The sequence below is a fragment of the Pinus tabuliformis genome, chromosome 4_2 (assembly GCF_031772625.1).
Source record: "Pinus tabuliformis cultivar Carrire ecotype Pingquan chromosome 4_2, CPIR1, whole genome shotgun sequence".
NCBI lineage: Eukaryota > Viridiplantae > Streptophyta > Pinopsida > Pinales > Pinaceae > Pinus > Pinus tabuliformis.
Window position 1 is genome coordinate 121,986,087 of NC_142304.1, and position 22,035 is coordinate 122,008,121.

A 22,035-nucleotide genomic window follows, 5' to 3' on the forward strand; every position below is an offset into this window, starting at 1 on the left:
TCTCTTAGAGTTGCAGCAGTCCAGGCTTTGCACACACTACAAAATGACATGGAAAGCAAAAATATTAATGAAGAACTCTTGGACAAGGAAACAAAAGCGCAGAGAGCAGCCTACCAATCTTTTAGAAATGAGGAAGAATATTGGAGATTAAAGTCTAGGAGCCTGTGGCTAAAAGCCGGGGATCGTAATACCTCTTTCTTTCACCGACAGTACAGGGCTCGACTGTCAAGGAATCATATAGCAGAAATAAAGACTTCGACGGGCCAAATCTGCAAGGGCTTTCAACAAGTCAAAGAAGCAGCAGAATTACACTTCCAAAACCTCTACAACTCGGATGCTCAAGGTGAAGAAGCGGACGAAGCAGATTTCCTCAATCACATCCCCTCCTTAATCTCACCGAAGGACAACTCAGAACTATGCAAGCCTGTTTCAGAGGAGGAAATAATCAAAGTAATCTGGTCTATGGATTCCGACAAGGCCCCTGGGCCGGACGGATTCACCATTCATTTCTACAAAGTATGCTGGGATATCATAAAATACGATCTGCAAAAGATGATAAGGGGATTCATGACAAAAGCTAAAGTAGGTGGTAGCACCAACTCAACCTACTTACCTCTGATTCCCAAAGACTCTAACCCGGAAACGTTTGCTAGATTCAGGCCAATTTCGTTATGCAATGCCTCCTATAAGATTTTGGCAAAGTTGTTAGCCAGCAGAATAAAGCCTCTGCTTCCCAGAATTATCTCTAACTCCCAAGGAGGCTTTGTGGAAGGTAGACACATTCTGGACAATGTCATTCAAGTGCAGGAGACTATACACTCAAGCAAGCAGAGGAAAGAGAAAGGTATGCTCATAAAGCTAGATATGGCGAATGCGTTTGACAGAGTCAACAGAGCATTCCTCAGCAAATTTTTTCTCTCCTTTGGTTTTACCACTCAGTTTGTTAACCTCTTAAAAGCATGCATGAATAATCCATGGATTGCTCCCCTCATAAATGGCAGGCCTGCCAATTTCTTTAAAGCCAAGAGAGGCATCAGGCAGGGATGCCCGCTCTCCCCCTATCTTTACATAATATTGGTTGAAGCATTAAGTCGAAAACTTGAAGCTGAAAGACTGTCAGGATCCATTCTGGGCCTCAAACCCTCCAACAGAGTAAGACCCCTGAATCATGCATTATTCGCAGATGACTCAATCCTGTTGGGGGGTGCCTCAATTAGAATAGCAAAGGCCTTCGACACGGTCATCAGGAACTATTGCAAAGTCTCAGGAGCCTTGGTAAATGAAAGAAAAAGCGAAGTCTACAGCTGGAATACAGATCAACAGGAGCTCAATAATATAGCTAACACACTTGGATTCAAAGGGCATTCCCAATGGGATAGAATCAGATATCTTGGGCTCCCCATAATCTCAGGGGTGAATAAGAGATCGTTATGGAGTGACATAGTTTTCAAATTTAAAACCAAGATCTCGAAATGGGGAGGATACTGGTTGACAAAAGGAGGCAAGGTCATTTTAATTAAATCTCAGCTCTCTTCCTTAATTATTTACCAAGCAGCCTTTCTGCTTGCTCCCAGAAATGTCATGGATCAAATCTCCTCTTTCCTCAGAGATTTCCTTTGGCAAGGAGGCAGGGGCAATGATAAGAAACAGCATCTTGTTAACTGGGAAACTGTCAAGAAGCCCATCGCTGAAGGAGGACTGCAAATTCGAGATCCTTCTCTGGTCAACCTCGCCTTAGGCAGCAAAATTCTGTGGAAAATGATCAAAGAACCAGGACATCCTGTAAGTGCCATATTGCGGTCAAAGTATACAAATAAAATTGATTTGAGAAATCTCCAATTGAGTTACACAGCTAACAGCACGCTGTTGTGGAAGCTTTGTTATAAGAGCTGCAATTTTTTCAAAAGAAATGTCTACAGAATACCAGGAAATGGTAAACAAACTCGTCTTTGGCAGGATCGGATAATGGGACAAAATCCGCTAAGCGAAAATGAGGAAATCGCTGACTTAAGGGAATGGCTCATTTCTGTTGGGAAGCAAAGTTTATTTGATATCTCCTCATGGGATCAGAGAGGCGATTGGGCCGGTTGGGCAATCCCCGTGCCTCCTGCCCACCTGCAACAGCAAATGAATACATTCCTGAAACTGATCGAAGACGCTTCACCGATACATCGTTCACTGCAAGATCGGTGGGGCTGGGGTCAATCTGGAGAATACACAGCAACAGAAGGATACAAAGCACTTCAGACTTCGGGAAACAATAAGTACAGTGCCGAGTTCTGGAAAAACGTTTGGGAGCCTTTAGCTCTCCCGAAAGTAATTTTTTTTTTCTGGATCCTGATTCACAACAAGATCTTAACTGGAGACAACCTTGCAAAAAGAAACTTCGCTGGCCCTCACTGGTGCGTTCTTTGCAGAAGCAACGCCGAGACTGCCCAACATCTCTTCATCGACTGCCAGTTTGCAAAGGAAGTATGGGAATTAACGCTCCAAGATTTAAATATAAGCTCCCCCGCTCAGATATCTGTCCCAGATCTCTTCGCAGATTGGAGCCATCGCTATTCTCAGTATATTCCTCAAAAATCGATTTGGTACAAAATCTGGAACGCCCTGCCCAAATTTGTGTGTTGGAAGATATGGCTGGCCCGTAACCAGAAGATCTTTAAAGACCTCCATCTCACTCCCTTGCAAGTAGCAGCTAAGGCCAGATCTCTTCTCCTAGAAGCGGCACAGCATCAGAACTACAAAGAGGATGCATCACTCCAGCAGGTAGAGAAAAGGTGGCTTGGAAAGTTTGAATTTCAAAACAGAAAAAATCTCCTTTCTCCACAAGTAGAGCCCCCAAACTGGAAAAAGAGAGACACAGATGAAACATTCCAGCACTGGTGGAGAGCTCAAAACTCCCACACAATCTTCTTTGATGGGGCTTCCAAAGGAAACCCCGGCCCCTCGGGCGCTGGTGGGATCATCTATTCCCCTGAAGGGCTCTCCCGAGATTCTTTCTGTTGGGGTCTTGGCCTGAAGACTAACAATCAAGCAGAGCTGCTCAGTCTCCTCAAAGCATGTCAAATTTCCAGAGAAAAAGGGATCAAAGACATTCAGGTTTTTGGAGATTCGGAGATTCTTATAAAGAAGCTGAATGCTGGAGAACTATTCAGAAATGCAGACCTTAATAGATCTCTGGAAAGATTGAAAAGAGTGCTCTCCTCCTTCGCTTCCTACAAATTCTTCCATATACTTAGAAGCTCAAACAGCGAAGCGAATTTGATGGCCAACAAAGGGGCTGCTCTGGATAAAGGGTTGTTGTTCATAAATGAGGACAGATATGTAGAAACTCCTTACTAAATGCTTAGATAGATCAGCTGATTTAGAAGTACAAGCATGATGTAAACAGGGCTGCTTTGGCAAAGCCCCACTCTTTTCCTACTATAAATAATATAAAAAAAAATCATATCTGTTATAGTTAAAAAAAAAAAATATTGAAAATTTACTCCGAAAAAAAATGGTGATGCAAAATCAACACTTTTTGTTTTCGAGGAGTTTTTTCATGTTTTTTTGGGTTTTTTTGGTAGAGTTCTCATTTGATCGGTAACTATGTTCAAGGTCGAAGTGTTGCTCCAAGGTCGAAGAGCTAAGAGCTTCAAGGTCGAGGTTGTTGCATTAAGATTGAATTTACTAGGTCAAAGATACTACTGCATCGAAGTGTTGATGTTGCTACTGGTGCATCTAGGTCAAAGATAGTACTGGAAAAAGATTATCTGCTGAAAAAGGAAAGGGTTGACTTTGTGTGGAGGAAGTCTATGTCTAATTCAAGAGTCTTGGATTATCTCAAGAAAAACTATTGAAGGAAGAGTTGTTCACTGGGTTTTCCCCAAGATTGCGTTTTTTCCCTAGCTATCCACCTACATCTAGTTTCCTTGATCTTCGTGCTATTGTTTTCGTAATTTCTTGATGAACTAAGATAAAATAATAACATAATAAAGTTAATAAGAACACAAGAATCTCACAAGTAATTATCAAGTATAAGAAAATATTTTTGCATTTCTGATTTTCTAACAAGAAGTGTGGTATAGCATGGTAGAAGACTACTCCATACACACCTCAGCAAAATGGAGTTGTAGAAAGAATGAATAGGACATTGATGGAAAAGGCAAGAATCATTCTCAATGGTGTTGGGTTAGGACAGAGATTTTGGGCAAAGGTAGTGGATATTGCATGTTACCTGTTTAACAAATCACCTTCATCAGTGTTGGAGGATAATACTCTGCATGGGGTATGGACTGGTAAGAAACCCTCTCTTTCACATCTGAGGGTATTTGGCTATGATACATATGTACATCTTCCAAAGAAGAAAAGAACCAAGTTTGATAGTAAATCTAAAAGGTGCATCTTCATTGGGTATAAGGATGGTTTAAAAGGTTATAAGCTTTGGAACCTAGAAACAAGGAAGGTTGTGTACATTCAAGATGAAGTGTTTAGAGAGGTTAAGGATGTTATTAAACATGAATTCCTACCAAATGAACCTAAAAAGATAGAGATTGAACTGAAGGAGGAAGAATCAGACTCTACGGCAGAACAAGAATCAAAAGAGGAAGGGTCACAAACTCTAGTTTTGAGGAGATTAGTTCAATAGAGAAGGTAGCTAGAGAGGTATAATCCATATGCTTTATGTTCAAATTTTGTTTTATCTATTACTGATGATGATCCAAAAACTGTTAGGGAGGTAGTTGATTCAGACGATGGAAAACTCTGGAAAGAGGCCATGGTTGAAGAAATGGAATCTTTGGATAAAAATGAGGCTTGGGGTCTGGTGGATTTTTTGGCTGGAAGGAAACCCATTGGCAGTGAATGGGTGTTTAAGAAGAAGATGAATGCATAAGGCCAGGTGGACAAATACAAAGCTTGATTGGTAGAAAAAGGTTATTCCTAGGTGTGAGGAATTGGTATGGGTGATGTATTTTCTCTTGTTGCCAAGTTAGCTTCTATTATATTACTTTTATTTCTTGTTGTTGCTTTTGATTTTGAAGTAGAACAAATGGATGTGGAGACAACATTTCTTCACGGGGATCTGGGAGAAGAGATCTACATGAAGAAACATAAAGGTTTTGCAGTGAAGGGTAAGAAAGAACTAGTATGCAGGTTAAAAAAGTCTTTGTATGGGTTAAAACAATCACCAAGGATGTGGTATAAGAAATTTGACACATATATATGGGGACTTGGCTTCACTAGGAAAAAAGCAGATCACTATGTGTATTTTAAATTAATTAGTGACCGTGTTATTTATTTGGTCTTGTATGTGGATGATATGTTGTTGATTCGAAATGACAAAGAAATTATCTAGGATTTGAGGACCCAATTGTCCTCTAAATTCGCCATGCGGGATCTTAGTGTTGCAAACTATATGGGCATGGAAATTAAATGAGATCAGGTAAAGAGGAAGCTCTGGCTAAACTAGGGGAAGTATGTCAAGACAATATTGCATAAGTTTAATATGCAGGATAGTAAACCAGTGAAGGTTCCTATTCTTGTAGGTGTAAAGTTATTTGTTGAACAATTTCCCAAGACACAAGAAGAGGAAGAGGACGTGTCATGTGTTCCATATGTGAGTGCAGTTGGTAGCTTGATATATGCAATGGTTTTCACCATACCAGACATTACACATGCAGTGGGAGTATTGAGTAGGTTTATTTCAAAACCATGGAAGGAGCATTGGACATCAGTGAAGCGGGTTTTCAGTTATTTGCGTGGCACTAGTGATTATGGTTTGTGCTACCAAGGAAGACCAAGATTGGACAGAGTTTTTGACATTCATGAATTTGTTGATGTACATTGGGTTGCATATCTGGATTGAAGAAGATTTACAAGTGGATATTTGTTTAACCTATTTTGAGGAGTAATCAGTTGGATGAGCGAGAGACATTCTATAGTGGCACTTTCAACTACAAAGGTTGAATACATGGCAACCACTCATGCAAGCAAGGAAGTAGCTTGGTTGCAGAGATTGTGTTCGAGTATGGGGTTGGTACAACGAGCTATAAGGATAGACTGTGACAACAAAAGTGCAATTTTATTGGCAAAGAACCTTGCTTATCATTCAAAGACAAAGCAATTTGATGTTTAATATAACTTTGTGAGGGATATGGTTGAATACAAAAAGGTGTGGTTGGTAAAGGTGAAAACTTTGAAGAATGTTGCAGATGCATTGATGGATTTTGTGAGCATTGAGATTTTTTCTTGTAGAAAAGCAATGGGCACTACAGCCTTGGATCAATAACTATGCACTCCTGCGGCCCCCTATGTGGAAAGAAAACAACAAGTGGGAGAATGTTGGGTATGTCTTATATCCTTTCAACGACTAGCCCCAGAATATTTTTTTTGGGTTCCGGGGCAATGGCCCGGAAAAAAAATAAATAAATAAATAAATTCTGGGTGGCTTTGTGCATGGTTTTGGGCTTGATGTTTTTCTGCCCATGGTATTGTGTTGATCTAGTCAAGGGAAATATGATTATGTTCTAATTCAGGGTTATTGGATTGGGCTTATGAATGCTTCAGCATGTATATATATGTATTGTAACATTGAAAGGAATATAATGAAAAATAAATCATGTATTCTCGGTTATGGGATCCAAGGGAAAATCTATGTGTATATTTGTTTTATGTTCTCGCCATTGTATATTTTTCTGTTTTAAGAATTCATGTGCAGGTAATTTGTGTACAGCGTTAAAACCTACAAAATATACTACCTAGTGACAAAAAGGAAAATAAGTCTCTAAAAGAAATTCCTTGTACTAAAACATCACAATCCACCTCTACCCATTGAAAATTGAAAAGTAGACTTTCAAAAGGAAGAGAAAGGAGATAGATGAGAGAAAGGAGGTATATGAGAGATCTAATTTATTGACATGCATCTTAAGTTATTGTTAAGAATATTTTATTTTATTTTCATGTTAGTATGCTTATTAAGTTGAACTAGATAAGACATTTAATTTTTTATTAGTACCAAAGCTTATGATATTTATTTCTAGAAATTTCCCTTTCTTATATAGAAAAAGGAGGGGACAATCATCCGACCATCGGGCAAACAAAATTAGTACGAAATATTCTGTTAGTACATGAGATGTGGCTCAAAGCGCACCAAAAGTTGGAGAAGTGCTCCAGATCTCATGAATAAAGAATCCTTGTACTATAATTACATAGTGAAAGCATAAACTTTACAAAGTGGATGCTTTTTGAACAATAAATCCCACTAGAAAACTGGTCACATTTAGTCTATGACTAGACATCATAATTACATTGTGGATGCTTTTCGGAAAATCCCACGAGAACCAATTATGTATCAGGACTACCAAGAGGTGTAATCCCTGGGAAGCGGATTCTAGGATATATGATCCCATCCCATGCTTTAGTATAGATTCGTCGGACGATCATGAGTTTATTGAGTACATATTGATGTTTTATTTTAGTCGTGACTAGCCATTCATCATGCCTAGCCACGAATTGTTGTAAAGTTGCATGGTCAGGATATTGAAATAAATCTCTGACATTTTTACATGGTATATGGAAACAATCTACAATATTTCTTTCAAAACATTTTTCACACTACATTTGTAAGTAGCTTTCATAGTAGATTGGATCAATTGCAGTTCTATTTATTCTATAATCTTTCCACCAATCTCTTAACCATTATGCTTGTTGATTTCTCTGCATGCTTCCCGTGGATCCAAATTTAAGATTTGTATAATTAATTTCATCTTTTCCATCAACATTTAAAATGTCCCACCATAATTTCTTGTATCCAAAAAAATTATAAATGGTATCAAGAAAAATGAGATTTGGATCATTTTGTTGGCCAGAGTACAGCATTATTTCTCATGATTGGCCAATTTGTATTTCTGGTTCTATTAATCGAGAAAAATCTATGAAAGATTTTTCTCCTGTCTCCTCCTTCTGACCATACCATTGCAATTTCATGGAAAGCATACTATAATGCTTCTTCGGCTTGGTGAGCTGCTGCCATACTGTTGGTGTATACCATATCATGTATCCACCGACTCCCTTTCAGAAATACTCTTCTTTCAGGAACAAGATGTAGGATGTCAGTGTGCGGCTGTAAGTATGCATCTAAAACCTTTGTATTTCTGAGCTGCCATGTAGGTTTCCAATTATTTTTATATTCATCCCAACTCTAATCTTTGTTGATTTTCCTCAACACTTCTTGTTGCTGAGCTGGGTCCCATTCTGTCACAATTATCATCACATGTTCTTGATGTTGGTTTTGAATATGTTCTCTACTAAGAAAGATTGGTAGAAAATTCTCAACTCCTTTTATATGCTCAACTTCAAAATCGAAGTTAGCAAAGAGAGCTTGCCATCTTGCAAATTTTTCTTCTCCTGGCTTTTTGATGTCTTTGGTTAAGACTTTTTTTAGAGTTGATGCATTTGTTCTAAGGAGGAATGGCTTATTGACAAGATGTATTTCAAATTTATTTATACAGTTCCACGCTGCCTTAATTTATTTTTCTATAGTAGAGTAGTTTCTTTCAGCAGGATTCCATGTACCTGAAACAAATTGTACAATGTTCTCTTCATTATTTTTCTTTTGCTTTAGGATTCCCCCCCATCTGATGTCACTGGCGTCGGATTCAACAATCTTACATGCTTCATCATCAGAGATGTGGAAAATAGGAAGGGATTTAACCTTAGCTTTTATATTTTGCACTGCTCTTGTGTGTGCTTCAATCCAAGGTTCTGGATTCTTTCTAAGACACTGATTCAACAAGCTTCTATCTTTAGCACAATCTTTGTAGAAATTGCTAACATAATTTAAGCATCCAAGGAAACTTTGGAGCTGCATCTTATCTGTAATAACATATGGAAATTTGCTGGAAAATTCCAAAGCATGTTTTTGCAGAGAGATTTGGCCATTAAAAATTGTATGACCAAGAAACTTAATTGAAGTTTGAAATACTTCAATTTTCTTTTTGCTGAGAACAAGACCATTTCTTTTAACGGTATTTAAAAAAATCTGTATGTGCCTAAAATGGTCCTAGACATTCTTTGAGAAGATAAGAATATCATCAATATAAACAATTAACCAGTCAAAGAAGGGTTTAAAAATGGAATCCATCACCTTTTCGAATTTAGATGGTGCATGTTTGAGTCCAAAAGGCATCACATTCCACTCATAGTGCCCTGCTGGCACACTGAAGGCAGTTTTAAATTTATCTCCTTCTGAAATTGAAACTTGCCAAAATATTGACTTTAAATCAAATTTGGAGAATACTTTAGCACCTGCAATCCTACTAATAAGATCACCTTTATGAGGGATTGGGTAGGTATTGTTAGCTAAAACAGAGTTCAAAGGTTTATAATTGATTACTAGTCTGGGGATTCCTCTGATTTGTTCAGCCCTTTTGTTTACATAGAATCCATAACAATTCCAGGGGCTATCAGATTCTCTGATTAGTTTTTTCTCCAAAAGATTATGTATTTCCTTCTCACAGAGATCACGATACTCCTTATTCAATGGTATGGCTTTGCTTTTGCAAGGCCTTCATGTATATTCTGTGTTGTATGGCAGTTCTACTGAATACTGTTTTCGATGCCAGAAAGCATTTGGTTCTTCAACACAGCATTCTTCTTCAATCTGCTGTTTAATCTCAACAATTTTCTTCTGGTTGGCTGGTTGCTTTAGCTGTTGTGAAACTTGAATAGTGGATTTTATATCTTTAAGATCTAGCAGTTTTGACTCAACTTTATCCAACTCCTTCATGGCTTGTACCATTGTTGAGACTCTGGGATTTGAGATGTAAGGCATCTCCATCCTTTTAGGAATGCGACTGGATGTTGGAAGTGTGATGAAATATCCACCTCTTTTTTTCTTCAATTGGATAGACCCATGTGGTTCTATTGCAGCTAGAAAAATATTGCCAAGAATACAGTCTACTCGGATATCACCGACTCCAAATTTTAACTTTATACAATGATTATCAAAACAGATTGAGGCCTTGGGTACTTCATATTTAAGTGTTTTATCACCCAACCCAATCACCTTTCTTTCTGCAGACGTCCAGTATTTAGCAGGAACCACTTTGGTGTTTAAAATATTAACATCTGCTCCTGAATCTATAAGAGCAGATAGACTAAACATTTCACCCCAAATACATATGTTAACCTGTACATGGTGTTGTTGATATTCTATTGCAAGTATCCTCATTTCTTGAAAACCAGCAGTAGGATCCTTTTTTCCTTCAAATATCTAGATATTTGATTCTTGGAGTTCTGGCGGATCATATTCATCAAATGGATCTACAGCCATATTTTGTTTTCCTTTTTCTAACCTCTCAACCTGAATTTTTAATGTAGAAATATCAGATTTAAGGTTATGAATTTCTTTACTTACCTCTCCCAAGGTAAGTGCATGAACCTTGTCTTGTTGTTTTTGCCTTTGAAAAGATTTTGCATTGCAATCATAGGAGGCATCAATGAATAGGGGCTTCTTTGAAGATCCTTTATTGAGACTGGAAGATTTGAGCTGGTCCATGAAAGCTTCAATAAGACAATTTTTCATCTCCTCGTTTTCCATTGCTCTTATTTGTGACAGAATCTTGATTTGTTCTTCTTCTATCTGAGCTGTTAAAACTTTTTCTTTCTATTGTTTGTTTCCTAGTTCATCATCAGAAGATTCATCAAAAGAGTCAAAATCAGTGTTTGAGTAATTACACTGGCATTCATCAAAATCTGAACAATTACAGGCCTGAGCATGAAGATTCAATTCCTCATATTCTTCTTCTGATGTATAGACAGAACTGGAACTAGAATGATCAGCAGAGGAATAAAGTAATTGTTGTTGTTGAATTAGAGGATGATCTTTGATTACTACATTTTGACAGTGTTATGTTTTATGTGTGTTAGACCCGCATCTCATGCAAAACATTGGGGTCTCTAGTTTTTCTGTTTTTACAATCTTTTTCTGTGATAGAGGTTGAGACTTTTTACCTCTATTTTTCTTGGACTCTTCTCCTACTGGACATCTATTTGCAGTGTGTCCAGTATTACCACAAAGCCAACATGTTAACTTGTTCCATTGTTCTTGCTTAGCACTATGCAAATGGATATCTGATGGCTTGTAGTAATGAGTCTTAGGGACATACCTGTAATATCCCTTTCTTTGTTGCTTCTTAGGCCTGGAAGATAGTCCTTTTTTCTTGTAATGGTGCTTGGTTGTACTATTCATTTCTTTTTTAGTTCTTCTCTTGATCTTTCTTCTTCTGACTAATGGGTCATCAATGGATAAACCATATCTACTGCAAATAGATTTACTGTCTGGGAGTTTAAACAATTTTTCAAGAGATTTGTTAAATTTTGAGCTAGTCCAAAGGCCAACCAAAGCTTTTGTAATATTAGAATAAATCTATCCCCATGTATAAGATTCAAATGGCATTTGAAAAATTTCTTGCATGCGAATGTAATCAACAAACCTTGAAGGTAAGGCTGCTAGATATACCTGCTTCCAAAGAAAATTCTTTGAATCTTTTACTTCATAAATGCATTGCATCATGTCCCGATGGAAATCTTCAAATTGGGACATCTTATTGCGTTTTAAGTTCATTAGGATGACTTCATGTTTATCAGCCATCTCTGCTTCTGATCCACACCAATTCTCTACAATCATGGACGTTAATGCTTCAATCATGTGATTCTGAACAGTCACATCAGAATTGTGTATAATATTTCCTTGCTCATCTCTAAGCAATTGTTCTTCCATTTTGGCTACTAGGTCTGGAGAGGACTCAGTCTCCCACCATATTAGCAATGTCCCTATGAAGCATTGGATTATTGTTTTACAGGCTTCTACTTCATTTTTCCCCTTTAAATACATTAGCTTATATTCAATGAACATCATGTCCACCATCTGCCTGATTTGACCAACACTAAGGTTGTCAATGTTCCATTCTTTGTGAGAATTGAGAAAAAATGTGTGTGAATCTAGAAGCTTCCCTTTGACTCTTAGATCTGGAGCAGAATATCTACAGTACTGGCTTTCTAAAGGCTTGTATACAGGAAGTACTTCTGCTTCTTTTTCTTCTTCTTTAAATAGAGATGCCAAAGAGATAAATTCTTCTGAACTAGAAGCTTTTGTTCTATATTTTTGTGTTAGTGCAACTTCTTTAGGAAATAAATGGGGAAACCTATCAACAGGCTTGATAGGATCTTGTATTTTTACACTCCTCTTGTACATAAAAGAGGATGGAACTGGTTTATCTTCTTTTGATAAATACATTTTATCAACTTTTCCTGCCAGTTCATTTCTTTTGCCCGAGGTAGAATCAATGTGTTCTACAAATTTCTCTTCTACATTTTCTAGTTTCATCAGAGATTCTCTGACATAACCTCTGACCATTGTTGTGGAATATTGTATATCATTCAAAGATTTATTTATATCATTAATAGAAACTTGAACAGTATTGAATTGTTCCTTCACTTCTGCAGATTTCGCTACATTCATCTCTAGCCCTGTGACCGCTGTGTTAGTCCAATTTAGTTGTTCGTTGGCTTTTTGTATTCAGCCACCAATGCCTAAACCATTGTCATCTTTTAATACCAGTGGAATGGATTTAGCAGAACTCTGGCCTTCTCCTAGGACTATTCCTTTGTAAGGAGGGAATGTGGTAGGAGTTTCAACTTTGCTACCATCTAATGCTGACCAGGAGTGTTTGGATGATGTGGATATGTTGGCATCAGTCATTAGAACTGTTTCTGATTATTAGTACTTAGAAACACTCTATCAACAGCAACACAGCTGCTAGGCCTTGCCGAGTCTCTTCTCTACTTTTTCCACTTATTTTGACTTACACGAACCCATACATGAACCCATAGCACATTTCTCGCTCTGTCGACCTTCTTCCATGGCTTCCTCGCCTTACTCAGTCTGGCATCCCTTCTGTGCGTTGGCGAACTTCTAGTGAACCTCAGTACAGAATAACTCAAGTAGATACTACCTCAACAGATCATTTATAATGCACAAGTACTCAGATGTGGAATCAAGATGACACTCTTTTATATTAATTCAGAAATGGATTACAATCTATTCAATCCTGAGATAGACTGTATTCGCTTTTACCAGAGTTTTGCTACTCAACAAGGAGATAGCATACTGGAGGCTACCTGGCGAGATCACAGACTTATTCTTTGAATACCAACACTCATCTAAACAGACTCAATAGACTCTCTAAAGATCTGGCCACTTTAGGTTCTCACTTGTGCCGAACACACAGATTTGCAGGCTTCTCAGATCACCTAAGACTTTTGAGATCTTTTCGTGATGCAATCAAATCAAACAGTAGTCCGCAGTTGCAGAGCAGGAAGAAAAATCTCTAGACTCTCTAATCTCTAAAACACTCCAATTCTAAATGCCAAGAATGAGCCTTACCCCTTTCTTATATAGCAAAAGGAGGGGACAATCATCCGACCATCGGGCAGACAAACTTAGTACGAAATATTTTGTCAGTACATGAGATGTGGCTCAAAGCGCACCAAAAGTCGGAGAAGTGCTCCAAGTCTCATGACTAAAGAATTTGTGTACTATATTTACATAGTGAAAGCATAAACTTTACAAAGTGGATGCTTTTTGAATAGTAAAGCCCACTAGAAAACTGGTCACATTTAGTCTGTGACTAGACATCATAATTACATTGTGGATGATTTTTGGAAAATCCCACGAGAACTAATTATGTATTAGGACTACCAAGAGGTGTAATCCCTAGGAAGCGGATTCTAGGATATATGATACCATCCCATGCTTTAGTATAGATTCGTTGGATGATCATGGGTTTATTGAGTACATATTGATGTTTTATTTTAGTCATGACTAGCCATTCATCATGTCTAGCCATGAATTGTTGTAAATTTGCATGGTCAGGATATTGAAATGAATCTCTGACCTTTTTACATGGTATATGGAAACAATCTACAATATTTCTTTCAAAACGTTTTTCACATTGCATTTGGAAGTAGCTTTCATAGTAGACTGGATCAATTGCAATTCTATTTATTCCATAATCTTTCCACCAGTCTCTTAACCATTCTGCTTGTTGATTTCTATGCCTGCTTCCTGTGGATCCAAATTTAAGCTTTGTATAATGAATTTCATCTTTTCCATCGACATTTAAAATGTCCCACCATAATTTCTTGTATCCAGAAAAATTATAAATGGTATCAGGAAAAATGAGATTTGGATCATTTTTTGGCCAGAGTGCAGCATTATTTCTCATGATTGGCCAGTTTGTATTTCTGGTTCTATTAATCGAGAAAAATCTATGAAAGATTTTTCTCCTGTCTCCTCCTTCTGACCACACCATTGCAATGTCATGGAAAGCATACTGTAATGCTTCTTCGGCTTGGTGAGCTACTGCCACATTGCTGGTGTATACCATATCATGTATTCACCATCTTCCTTTCGGAAATACTCTTCTTTCAGGAACAAGATGTAGGATGTCAGTGTGCGACTGTAAGTCTACATCTAAAACCTTTGTATTTCTGAGCTGCCATGTAGGTTTCCAATTATTTTTATATTCATCCCAACTCTAATATTTATTGATTGTCCTCAACACTTCTTGTTGCTAAGCTGGGTCCCATTCTGTCACACTGATCATCACATGTTCTTGATGCTAGTTTTGAATATGCTCTCTACTGAGAAATTCTGGTAGACAATTCTTAACTCCTTTTATATGCTCAACTTCAAAATCGAAGTTAGCAAAGAGAGCTTGCCATCTTGCGAATTTTGCTTCTCCTGGATTTTTTATGTCTTTGGTTAAGAATTTTTTTAGATCTGATGCATCTGTTCTAAGGAGGAATGGCTTATTGACAAGATGTATTTCAAATTTATTTATACAGTTCCATGCTGCCTTAACTTCTTTTTCTACAGTAGAGTAGTTTCTTTTAGCAAGATTCCATGTACTTGAAACAAATTGTATAATTTGCTCTTCATTATTTTTCTTTTGCTTTAGGATTCCCCCCAATCCAATGTCACTAGCATCAGATTCAACAATCTTACATGCTTCATCATTAGAGATGTGCAAAATAGGAAGGGATTTAACCTTGGCTTTTATATTTTTCACTGCTTTGGTGTGTGCTTCAGTCCAAGGTTCTGGATTCTTTCTAAGATGCTGATTCAACAAGCTTCTATCTTTAGCACAATCTTTGTAGAAATTGCTAACATTGTTTAAGCATCCAAGGAACCTTTGGAGTTGCGTCTTATCTGTAATAACATCTGAAAATTTGCTGGAAAATTCCAGAGCATGTTTTTGCAGAGAGATTTGGCCATTAAAAATTGTATGACCAAGAAATTTAATTGAAGTTTGAAAGACTTCAATTTTCTTTTTGCTGAGAACGAGACCATTTCTTTTAACAATATTTACAAAAATCTGTATGTGCCTAAAATGGTCCTGGACATTCTTTGAGAAGATAAGAATATCATCAATATAAACAATTAACCAGTCAAAGAAGGGTTTAAAAATGGAATCCATCACCTTTTGGAATTTAGATGGTGCATGTTTGAGTCCAAAAGGCATCACATTCCGCTAATAGTGCCTTGTTGGCACACTGAAGGCAATTTTAAATTTATCTCCTTCTGAAATTGCAACTTGCCAAAATCCTAGCTTTAAATCAAATTTGGAGAATACTTTCGCGCCTGCAATCCTAATAATAAGATCCCCTTTGGTTTTCCCGGTGATCTTTGAGAGCTGTTGCTTTGACCTAGCACCCGTCGCGCCTGTTCAAGCCTCGGCCCTGTTGGCCGCCTTGGTGGCTCCTGGCACGGTCACCCTCCTGCGCGGTGTTCTCCTCTGGATCCCTCCCCGAGCTACTCCCCTCTGCGCGGTGCCACCCTTCTCTGGGCTGGATCGTGGACCATGTGAGTCGAAGCCAGGGCAAGCTCGCCCATCCGAGCTAAGCCGGCGGTAATATGGATCTGTCAATGCCTCAAGGTTCTGCTGCAGAGGCGTTCATTAAACTGCTGGAATCTCTCCCAAAGAAGAAAGCAGTTGAAGCTGCAAAATTCGTTAAGCGATTAGATGATATCCCTGAGATCGAGCTCCCTCCTGAGGGGCCGATTCAGGTTGCACTCTCATTGTCAGAGAGAGCTTTGGTCGGGCAGTTCACTAGACTCTGGCCCTCCCCCAAAACCACGGAGAGCTGGGTAGCAAGGAATTGGGCACCGCTGATCAGCCACAGAGTCACCTCATACTTCCTAGGGAAGGGCTTCTTCCTCTTCGAATTTGCTGAAAAGGAGGATAAGGAGCTGATATTCTGCAATGGACCCTATTTCATGGGCCCTCAAGGGCTGTATCTCAATAAGTGGACGCCTGACTTTGATCCATCAGTCGACGTCCCCACAGCCGTCCCAGTGTGGGTTAGACTCCCCAACCTGCCCATGCACTGCTGGAACTGGGAATCTCTCAAGCACATTGGGAATACATTGGGAAAGTTCATAGACAGAGCCAACAACAAAGATCAATTTGATTGCGCTCGTATCTGTGTCGAAGTGGATCTTGAGGTTGGTCTACCTGAGGCAATAAAAATAAAGGTTGGAAACTGGGTGCACCTCCAAAAGTTGGATTATGAGCAGCTACCATTTAAGTGTAGAAAGTGCCATGTCTATGGTCACTTTGCCCGTAACTGCCCAAAGATTAGTGAAGGGGAAAAAAACAAGGAGGAAGGATGGACACAGGTCAAAAGGAGCAAAAATGCTCATAAAAACCCTAGATCAGGAAGCAAGAACGACAAGGTCCCCCAGCAAGGCCCTGTGACTCAAGGTTCCCCCATGGAAGATCAAGGTAACAAATTCACGCCGATAAGCTCAGCACCAGAAGATCCTAAAGGAATAGAGAGCCAGAAGGAAGCATCGCCCCACTTGGAGGCCCCTTCGGGATCAAAGCAAGCTGATCCTAGCCCAGACAAGCAAAACGACATACACACAGAAGATGTTGAGGAAGAGCAAGGATCGAAGGATTCAGAAGAGGAAGGTGAAATAGGGGATCCACACTCCTCGCCTAGAAGATCATTGAGAGGCCGCAAATCAGCTCGCGAGAAAAGAGAACAGGAGACTTATAAAGATAAACTACAAGGAAGCCAACCAACCCTTGAGAAACTCTTGGCAAAAACTCCGAAGATGACTAGAAATCAGCACCAGAGCTCTAAAGGAGCTCCCCACTCAAAAACCAAGTGATGAAGATCGTCTCCTGGAACTGTAGGGGTATGGGGAGCAGAACAAAAGAAGAAGCCGTCAGAAGCCTGATAAGAACTGAATCTCCTGATATACTCCTCATCCAGGAGACTAAAATGGAGGATAAGTCCTTCCTCCACTCAGTCAAAAAACTGTGGAAAAGAAGTGAAGGGCAAGCTGTTTCAGCCCGCGGTGCGTCAGGAGGACTGGGTACCCTTTGGAACGCAAATAAAGTTTCAAAAATCAAAGAAGTCGCCAACACCCACTGGCTGTTCACCAAACTACAGCACATGGATTTAAATGAGACCTTCTGCCTCTTCAATGTGTATGTTCCAACCAGTGCAGGTGAGAAAAAGAGCTGCTGGGAATCCATCAAAAATATGGCAGACTCGGAAGACTTAAAGAATGTCATCATCGCAGGGGATCTCAATCTAACCCTCTCTCTAGCTGAAAAGCGTGGAGGAAGTATTGTAAGAGATCCGGCGCGAGAATGGGTTGAGGACCTGCTTCAGGATTGGGACCTGATTGACATAAAACCCTCGTCGGGCAAATACTCCTGGTCCAACAAAAGACTCGGCCCGGGGCACATCGCTGCAAGGTTAGATCGTTTTTTTGTTCAAAGTTCTTTTCTTCTCCTTGGATTAGACTCTAGAATGCATATTCTCCCATGCAGTGTTTCAGATCACAGACCCATCAAGCTCGATCTGCTGGCACACATGAATCAAGGCCCCATTCCTTTCAAATTCAGCCCCCTCTGGGTTAAAGAACAGACCTTCATGCAGCTGGTAAAAGATACTTGGAAGCAATCAGTCAATGGTTCTGCCTTCTATGTATGGGAGGAAAAGCTCAGGAGAGTGAAAGCTGCCTTGAAATCCTGGGCCAAATCCCTTCCTAACCCAGCAGTGGAAAGGAAACAGATCCAAGAATGCCTTGAGATCCATCATATGAAGTTGGAAAATGAAGAAATTACAAAAGAAATTTTAGATAAGGAAGCTGAGCTACAAGGAAAATTTCTCAAGGCAAGTTTGGCTGAGGAAGAGTACTGGAGGGTCAAATCCCGTAGGCTTTGGCTTAAGGCTGGAGACAGAAACTCCTCCTTCTTCCACAAGCAAGTTCAAGCCCGGAAAAGTTTCAACTCCATCTCAGAAATCAAGGAAGAGAATACAAGCCATAAAGACATCCAAAGTATAAAAAAGGCAGCATATCATCATTTCAAAAAGTTGTATAATGAAGAAGAGGGACAGGGGCTTGCACTAAATACTGTGAACGAGGTTCCCTCGTTGATCACTTCCAATAAGAAGCAGTATCTAGAAGCAGAAGTCACCAATAACGAAATTAAAATAGCTCTCTTCGCAATGGAGCCAGATAAGGCACCGGGGCCGGATGGCTTCACAGCTAGATTCTTGCAGAGCTGTTGGCAGATAGTGGAAAAAGACTTGTGCAGAATGGTGAGGAAGTCTCAAACATGCCAGAAAATTGGGGGAAGCACCAACTCAGCTTTCTTGGCCCTTATTCCTAAGGAAAAAGGAGCTAGCTCCTTCTCCAGATTTCGCCCTATTTCCCTCTGCAATATAGGCTACAAGTTGATAACAAAAGTTATTGCAAACAGATTAAAAACAATTCTTCCTAATATCATCCCCGAGAATCAGGGAGGCTTCATCCAGGGAAGGCAGATTGTTGATAATTTTATTCTGGTCCAAGAGGCGATTCATTCAAGTCTGACTCGGAAAGAGAAAGGTATGGTCATTAAACTAGACCTGGAAAGTGCCTTTGACAGGGTAAGACACAGATTCATGTTTGAGGTCCTCCACAAATTTGGCTTTGGACTCAAATTCATCAATTGGATCAAAGCTTGTATCAGCGATCCCTGGATTGCCCCTTTGGTAAATGGGAGGGCAACTGACTTTTTTAAAGCCACTAGAGGGCTGAGACAAGGATGTCCTCTTTCCCCCTTGCTCTTTGTCCTTCAAGCTTCTGTCCTAAGCTTCCTTTTAATAAAAAAGCAGAATGACCAAGAGATAACTGGTCTGAGCATTGCAAGAGGTGTAAAAAATATAAACCACGCCCTTTTTGCGGATGACTCTCTCCTGCTGGGCACTGCCTCTTTGTCCACGGCTAATCATTTCAAAGAAGTGCTGGATGCTTACTGTGAAGACTCAGGAAGCAAAATTAACAAAGGCAAATGTCACATTTACTGCTGGAACTCTCCCCCCAGATTCCTCCAAGCTATTTCCAACTGCTTTGGATTTGCAGCCTCCTCTGCCTGGAATTCCTTCAAATATTTGGGGCTCCCTGTTTTCCAAAAAAGGGCCCTCAGCAAAGATTGGATGTCGTTATTGGAAAAATTCAAGCTCAAAATCCACTCCTGGGGATTCAACTGGCTCAATCTGGCTGGAAAGACAGTGCTGGTCAAAGCTGTCTTGAACAGCCTTCCTACCTACCAAGCTGCAGTCATGATGGCACCTACAGGTATTATGAGAAAAATGGAGGAATACATCAGGATTTTCTTCTGGAAAGGTGGGAAAGATAACGAGAAAAAAATTCCCCTTATTAACTGGGACACAATCACACTACCCAGAATGGAAGGAGGTCTCAACTTCAAGAACCTCAGCAAGCAAAACATTGCCTTGGGTGCAAAACTCCTATGGAGGATTATATCTCCAAAGCCGGGTTGGGCTCAGGTTGCGATGTGGAGGAAATATTTCAGGGGATAGAGAACCCGCTGTTTGGACAAACCCAAACCAAAAACTAGAACGCTGGTCCACAAACTGTGCATCAAAGCGGCCCCCTTGATCAACCTCCACGCGCACTGGATTCTTGGAAATGGTAAGCGTATCAGCATTTGGGATGACCGAATCATGGACAGTGAGCCCCTCTCTGAAGACCGCTCACTGCTGTTGCTGAGAGAATGGATGGACAGAGCGGGCCTAAAAACGCTTTGGGATATCTCTCAATGGGAAAACGACAACTGGAAGAACTGGATCGACATAGAGGTACCCCACAACCTCTCCAGCGATTTCGCCTCCCTCCGATCTCTCTTAGCAGGCAAAGCTCCTTTAAAATCCAGGAAACCCGACACCAGGGGATGGGGGCCCTCATCTGGTCGATACACTGTGGTGCTTGGTTATAAAGTTCTCTCCCTTCGACCTCACGTTCCCCCTGATCCGAAGCCATGGCAAGGGATCTGGTCGCGGATCTCAATTCCTAAAATTGATGTCTTCAGCTGGCTTTTATGCCATCAAAAGATATTGACAGACGACAGGTTACGCAGAAGAGGTTACAGCGGGCCTTCCCGCTGTTCGTTATGTGGAACTGACGAGGAAAATGCCCCCCACCTTATGCTCCGCTGCAATTTCTCTGCTGATCTCTAGACCGAGGCCTTAAAACCATGGAACGCTGGCCTCGCCTTGCCAAATCGATGCGCTGACCTGTTTGCTAATTGGCAATCAAGGTTTCCTGGAGGTTCCCTCCAGAACACCCACATAAAAGACGCCTGGCTCATCCTCCCTAAGCTCATTTGCTGGCATATATGGCTGGAAAGAAACCAGCGTATCTTCAAAGACAAAAAAAGCGACTTTAAAATCATTTGGGAAAAAATCAAATGCCACTTAAGAGACTGTTTGGGCGATCAGCTGGACAGAGCAGACTTAAGTGACCAAGAAGCTACATGGGGCGATCATCTTCAACTCAATTTCACTGATACTATCAGATCCCCTCCTCTCCACAAAAATTGGCAAATCCGAATGGATGCTGCAGATTTTACTGAGTTTTGCAGCAAGAAGGCAAGATACATTCTCTTTTTTGACGGGGCAGCGAAAGGCAACCCTGGCAGATCCGGTGCAGGTGGAGTAATCAAAAATGCTGAAAACAAAACTGATCTAAGGTTTGCCTGGGGCGCGGGCTTCAACACAAGCATTCAAGCCGAAGCTCTGGCTCTCTTTCAGGGCCTTAAACAGCTCATATCCTTGGGTATCAAAGATGCAATTGTTTTTGGGGACTCCCAATCCATCATCAAGATCATTGTCGACAGCTCCCGTCCTACTGATCTAAGGCTCTCAAGATTGATGAACAGAATCAGAACTCTTATAAATTCCTTTCAGAACCTGGAATTCTTCCATGTAAAGAGAGATAACAATAAAGAAGCCGATGTTGAAGCCAACAAAGCGGCTCCCCTCTCTCCAGGAGTCCTGCTAAGAAATGACGATGAAGGCTGGGATCCCATACCTTGACTATTAGTTTAATATGTTTTACTGTTTCTTATTGGAGCAGTTTGTCTGTTTATGGAAATCAGGAAAGATAGAGAAGACCAATCGTATGATAGCCCAAAGAATTTGCAGACTCACTAGGGGGGAAAACATTTGGTCCCTATCTGAAGAGAAATATGAATTCTGTCTATTTTTTGTAATCTGCAATGAGGCACTTTCCGCCTGAAATTAATACATCATCTAACCATTTCTGTCAAAAAAATAAAAAAAGATCCCCTTTATGAGCAATTGGGTAGGTCTTGTCGACTAAAACAGAGTTCAGAGGTTTATAATTGATTACTAGTTTGGGGATTCCTCTGATTTGTTCAGCCCTTTTGTTTACATAGAATCCATAACAATTCCAGGGCCTATCAGATTCTCTGATTAGTTTTTTCTCCAAAAGATTATGTATTTCCTTCTCACAGAGATCACGGTACTCCTTATTCATTGGTATGGCTTTGCTTTTGCAAGGCCTTCCTGTATATTCTACCTTGTATGGCAGTTCTACTGAATACTGTTTTCGATGCCAGAAAGAATTTGGTTCTTCAGCACAGCATTCTTCTTCAA

At 40.0% G+C, this 22,035-nt stretch overlaps 1 protein-coding gene across 1 annotated transcript; it reads left to right on the forward strand.

Annotated features, from left to right (window-relative positions):
• The first annotated feature begins 20,082 nt into the window (after positions 1 to 20,082).
• LOC149168549 (uncharacterized) lies at positions 20,083 to 20,595 on the forward strand. The gene has a single exon (XM_089424914.1). The coding sequence runs from the start codon at positions 20,083 to 20,085 to the stop codon at positions 20,593 to 20,595; it is 513 nt and encodes a 170-aa protein (XP_089281040.1).
• Positions 20,596 to 22,035: the final 1,440 nt, after the last annotated feature.

Bases quoted from the DNA above. Each gene is read 5' to 3' on its own strand.
- LOC149168549 (XM_089424914.1), top strand. From the start codon at position 20,083: ATGGACAGTGAGCCCCTCTCTGAAGACCGCTCACTGCTGTTGCTGAGA.